Here is a 5817-nt window from a genome sequence, read left to right on the forward strand (position 1 = left end):
CCAGCAGCAGCAGCAGCAGCAGCAGCAGCAGCAGCAGCAGCAGCAGCAGCAGCAGCAGCAGCAACTGCAGCAACAGAAGAGCTTTATTTACCTGGTATATCCAATCTTGTGAATCCCCAATCATCAATAGGTTGTATAGCAGCAGGTATATTTGCTGCTGCTGCTGCTGCTGCTGCTGCTGCTCTTGTATTTTTTGCTGCTGTAGATCCGTTGCCTAGTGTAACTGCAGCAGCAGTAGTAAGTGCATCCTTAGCAACATCTGCAGCAGCTGCTGCTGCTGCAGCAACAGCAGGACTAGGACCATCAGAAGCAGCAGCAGAACCAGCTGCATCAGCAGCAGCACCACCATCAGCAGCAGCAGCACCATCACCAAGAGCAGCAGCAGCAGGGGGAGGAGGAAGGACCTTATCATTAAGTATACAGAAATCTATGCATGCAACTTTGCGGCGCAGCAGCAGCCGCTGCTTATTAGTAAACGCAAACTCTCCGTCCTCTGTCTGTGTAACAATTCGTTCCTCCTCCTCCTCTCCTGCTGCTGCTGCTGCTGCTGTAGGGTTACTGCTGCTGCTGCTGCTGCTGCTGCTGCTGCTTAGATAAGAACGCTCTATATAAGGCCTTACTAGATAAGAATAACAACGAGAGACAGCAGCAAAAGTACGAGCACCTGAGTAGCAGCGCAGCCACCTCTGCGGTGTATACCATCTACATTCTCCTCTCTCCCCTGCTGCTGCTGCTGCTGCTGTTGGTGCAGCAGCAGCACCAGCAGCAGCAACAGGAGGAAGAGGAAGAGTTACCCTATTAAAGGGTTGTAGATCACGTAAATCATCTAAACCCCCAATGGCATCAAGATGATCATGAGTAAGAAATACTGCATCTATGCTGCTCACCTGCAGCAGCAGCAGCAGCAGCAGCAGCAGCAACAGCGACAGCAACAATAGCAGCAACATTACCACCACCATCAGCAGCAAAAGCAACAGCTGCAGCAGCAGCAGCAGGACTTACATGATTGTTGCATGCAAACATAAGGTGTTTTACCACAATAAATACATCATAATAACCACCACAGCAGCAGCAGCAGCAACTGCAGCAGCAGCAGCAACTGCAACTGCAGCAGCAGCAGGAATACTTACATGATGCTTGCATGCAAACATAAGAAAAGAGTCCCTTACTGTTTTACCACAATCAATAAGTAATTGAATGTATCACCATAGAAGCAGCACCAACAGCAGCAGCAGCAACTGCAGCAGCAGCAGCAACTGCAGCAGCAGCAGCAGCAGCAGGAGCATGACTTACATGATGCTTGCATGCAAACATAAGAAAAGAGTCCCTTAATGTTTTACCACAATCAATAAGTATTTTTAATTTATTAATAAATAAAAGGAGACAAATATTTCTTCTTTTATTTTTTTTATTAGGAAATAATAATGCATGCAAACAAGTTAGACAACCATAATCACGACTATCTCTTGCTAATATCTCTAGATCCCGACCTTCTACTGCAGCAGCAGCAGCAGCAGCAGCAGCAGCAGATACACACGATTCAGATAAAGGGTCTAATACCCTAGCTATCTCCTCTGCACGTGCTGCTCTTTCTGCTTCTTTTGCTGCTGCTTCTGCTGCTTCTGCTGCTGTTGCTGCTGCTGGCGGGGAGGAGACAGGGAAAGAGATGCTGCTGTTGCATCCAAGCAACGCACTTATACCATTTACCTGCTGCTGCTGCTGTTGCTGCTGCTGCTGCTGTTGCTGTTGCTGCTGCTGTTGCTGCTGCTGTTTGTGTTTGACGAACATTCTATAAGCAATAGCTTCCTGCTGCAGTCGCTGCCGCTGCTGCTGCTGCTGCAGCAGCAACGGTGTCTCCCCTGTCGCTATCTTATAGAAAGGATGAGCAGGATTAGCAAAAGATAATAAATGATTTAATTGAGGGATAGAGGCAGACCCACCAGATCCAAGGAATAATATACCTGATCTGCTGCTGCTGCTGCTGCTGCTGCTGCTGCTGGTGGTCGTGGTGGTGGTGCTGCTGCTGTTGTTGCCATCTTCAGAGCTGCAGAATGATGTGCTACTCTTACTCCTACTGCTGCTCCTACTCCTGCTGCTGCTGCTGCTGCTACTGCTGCTGCTGCTGCTGCTGCTGCTGCTGCTGCTGCTGCTGCTGCTGCTGTTGTAGATGTTGCCACAAGTTTTTAGACAAGATTGACAAATGTCTTCAAAGAGCGGACAGACGTCCGCCACTAATTCCTTAACAGGCTTCATCTTGCTGCTGCTGCTGCTGCTGCTGCTGCTGCTGTTGCTGTTGCTGCTGGTGGTGGTTGGTGGTGGTTGGGATGCTGTTGGCAGTGCTGCTGATGCTACTGCCTCTTCTGTTGCTGCTGCTGCTGTTGCTGCTGCTGCTGTTTAGTTAGCAGCAACCAATTATATATGTGTATATAGATCTGTATACACCAGGTGTGGGGTTGCTGCTGCTGCAGGGAAGGCTGCTCCCGCTGCAGCAACAACAGCAGCAGTAGCAGCAGCAGCTGCTGATGCTGCTGCTGCTAGGAGAGCGGTGCTAGTAAGGGGAAATAATGTATTGTTTTATTAATAAATAAATTTAATTCCCTTTTTTTATTTAATTAAATATAAATAAAAAATAAAATTAATTAAAAAAAAAACAAGAAAAATGTTCTCTCTTATATTGGCTGCTGCTCGGCTGCGCAGCCGAGGCCCCGAATCCTGTTGCTGCTGCTGCTGCTGCTGCTGTTGCTGCTGCTGCAGTTGCTGCTGCTGCTGCTGCTACAGTTGCTGCTTGGATCGCCTTTTGAAGACAACAAGACAAACGATTTAATTATTTATTTTCTTCTTTTTGCGGTGTACGTACACCTTAGATGTGCTGCATGCGAATGCCCTGAGAACCTCTAGGTGTTGCAGCAGCAGCAGCAGCAACCTCAGGCCCGTTGCTGCTGCTGTTGCTGCTGCTGCTGCTGCGGCTACTGCTGCTGCTGCAGACAGCCGTTTCTTGACTTGTCTCTGCCCTTCTTTTTATTTATTTAACTCTTTAAATATACACCGCCTCATATAAGAGGCGCGGCGTCTTGTTGCAGCAGCAGCAGCAGCAACAGCAGCAGCAGCAGCAGCAGCAGCCCTCGCAACTCAAGGAGCAGCTACCAGCCACAGCAACAGCAACAACAGCAGCAGAAGCAGCAGCAGCGGCAGCAGCAGCCGGGGCCCTAAACTCCATTCAACTCAAAGAGCCTTGGGGCTGCATGCGCTTCTTCCGGTGTACGTAAGCCAGGGATGGCTAGCGGGAGCGGCGGGCACACATAGTAGCAGCAGCAGCAGCAGCGACAGCAGCAGCAGCAGCAGCAGCAGCAGCAACAGCAGCAGCAGCAAGATGGAGGCCCATCCTAGGCCGGATCCTGCCCCCCTTAAGGGAACAGATAAACTTATTGGCGGCCCTTCTTCTGCATCTGCTGTATGCAAGCAAGGAAATCAGGTGTGCAGCAGCAGCAACAACAACAGCAGCAGCAGCTGAAGCAGCAGCAGCTGCTGCTGCAGCTGCTGCAGCTGCTGCAGCAATAGCAACAGCAACTGTGTAGAGAGATGCATAGTCACTCCCTTAGCAGAACACATCAGAAACCCAGTCCCCTTGTCGTTGCTGCTGCCGCTGCTGCAGTGTTCGCTGCTGCTGCTGCTGTGCATGCATCTGCTGCTGCTGTCCCAGCTTCTGCTGCTGTTGCTGCCGTGTCTTCTGCTGCTGCTGCTATGTCTGCTGTTCTGTCTGCTGCTGCTGCCCTTCTTCCTTTTGGGGTATATATATATGAATATACACATTGTAATAATTCTGCCTCCTCCTGTTACTGCTGCTGCTGCTGTTACTGCTGCTGCTGCTGCTGCTGCTGCTGCCTCCAGCCCTTATCTGCTGCGCTGCAGGAGCTGCAGCTAGAATTAGTATCGGTAATAAAAAGTAACAAAATATTATCGGAGTGTCTTGCAAAGACACGGCAGCGCCTTAAGGCAGCAGAGGAGGAGCGCATGCAATTAGCAGCAGATTTACGGTGTCTATGCAGCCGTCTTGCTGCTACTGTTGCTGCATTCGAAGGTAAACATAAAGCAGCAGCAGCAGCAGCAGCAGATAACAGCTGCAGCAACACAGAGGCAGTAGAGCAGCTGCTTATATTATCTGATTTCTTACATATTAAGCTGCAGCTGCTGCTGCAGGGACATCTAGCTAATGATCAGCAGCAGCAGCAACTGCAGCAGATAACAGATGTAACAGATGCAGCACACAAACAGCAACACCAGCAGCAGCTGCTGCTGCAGCAGCAGCAGCAGCAATCCAAGCAGCAAGAACCGCAGCAGCAACCGCCACAGCAGAAACCGCAACAGCAACCGCAGCAGCAGCATCAACCCTTGCAGCAACAGCAACTACCAATGCAGCTGCAGGAACCGCCAATACAGCAGCAGCAGCAGCAGCAACAGCAGCAGCAGCAGCAGCAGAAGCCGCAGCAATTCAAAGACGTACTAAGGGAGAATGAGCGACTGCAGCAGCAGAATCAACATCTGCTGCAGCAGCTAGGTATGCTGCAGCAGAATACAGCAGCAGATATCCCCACAACACCGCAGCACCATCAGTCGTGGCCAGCAGCAGCAGCAGCAACACCAGCAGCAACACCAGCTGCAGCAGCAGCAGCAAGCACAAAGGAGCCAGAAACTGCTCCTACTTCTTCTGTGTCTTGGGATCCAATAGACACCGCCACATATAAATGCCCCATACGCATGCAGCAGCAACAGCAGCAGCAGCAGCAGCAGCAGCAAAGGCGGATAAGTTCGGGGGAGCTGCGGGATCACTCAGAGTGGCGGAAGGGAAGCAGCAGCAGCAGCAGCACTTTGCCAGACACAGCAGCAGCAGCAGCAGAGAGTGCAGTATCAGCAGCAGCAGCAGCAGTAGCATTTTCACAGCCGGGATCGCAAAGCTCCAGGCAGCTGCAGCAGCAGCAACAGCAGCAGCAGCAACAGCAGCAACAGCAGCGGCAGCAGCAGGCAGCATCAAACCCGGTCTCCCTCGCAGACTGTTGTCGTCTCCCTTCAGAAACAGCAGCAGCACCAGCAGCAGCAACAGCACCACAGACACCTGCTGCTGCTGCTGCAGCAGCAGCAGCAGCAGATGCTGCAGATGGGCCTGATGAAGGGATGATTTCTCCTACCTCTTCTTCTTTAGATACAAGTCGCAGGTGCGGCTTCCTCCCCTCTTGCCGTGCTGCTGCTGCTGCTGCTGCTGCTGCTGCTGTTGCTGTTGTTGCTGCTGCTGTTGCTGCTGCTGTTGCTGTTGCTGCTGCTGCTGCTGCTTCTTAGGATTGGGAGTAAATGCTCATGTGTGCTGTTTTTGCTGCTGTTGCTGCTGTGCATCAGTTCGTCATCTTGCGGCTCTAGCCTTCCCTCTTACCGTTCCCCTGCTGCTTCAGCAGCAGCAGCAGCAGCAGTAGCAGCAGCAGCAGCAGCAGGAAGACTACGGCGTCCTTCTTGTGTCCCTTGTATATCAACACAGAAGGCAGGGGCAGGGTCATGGATGGGGGGCCTCAAGGAACCATCAGAGTACCCTGTAGGCAATTAAGGTGGGGCCCCTATTGCTGCTGCTGCATGCATGCATGTATGCATGTATGCAGCAGCAGCAGCAGCAGCAGCGGGCTTTGATTTAATGCTATATCTCTCTCTGCTGCTGCAGCATCTATCTACTCTTTGCCTGCGCTATCCTTTCCTCTTCTCCTCCTCCCTCTACAGCTATTATATATAATATATATTATATATATATTATATATAATAATATATATATATATATAA

At 51.0% G+C, this 5817-nt stretch overlaps 2 protein-coding genes across 2 annotated transcripts; one reads left to right on the top strand and one right to left on the bottom strand.

Moving 5' to 3' along the window:
• Positions 1-83: 83 nt before the first annotated feature.
• Positions 84-2253, bottom strand: EMWEY_00055460 (hydrolase-like protein, putative; the record flags this gene model as incomplete). The annotated part of the gene is made up of 2 exons (XM_013480262.1): positions 84-887; positions 1561-2253. The coding sequence occupies 2 exons, from the start codon at positions 2251-2253 to the stop codon at positions 84-86; spliced, it is 1497 nt and encodes a 498-aa protein (XP_013335716.1).
• A 1117-nt stretch (positions 2254-3370) lies between these two features.
• Positions 3371-5590, top strand: EMWEY_00055470 (hypothetical protein, conserved; the record flags this gene model as incomplete). The annotated part of the gene is made up of 3 exons (XM_013480263.1): positions 3371-3472; positions 3910-5210; positions 5389-5590. The coding sequence occupies 3 exons, from the start codon at positions 3371-3373 to the stop codon at positions 5588-5590; spliced, it is 1605 nt and encodes a 534-aa protein (XP_013335717.1).
• Positions 5591-5817: the final 227 nt, after the last annotated feature.

This window comes from Eimeria maxima, genomic scaffold (assembly GCF_000499605.1).
Source record: "Eimeria maxima Weybridge genomic scaffold, Emw_scaff1769, whole genome shotgun sequence".
Classification (NCBI taxonomy): Eukaryota; Apicomplexa; class Conoidasida; order Eucoccidiorida; family Eimeriidae; genus Eimeria; species Eimeria maxima.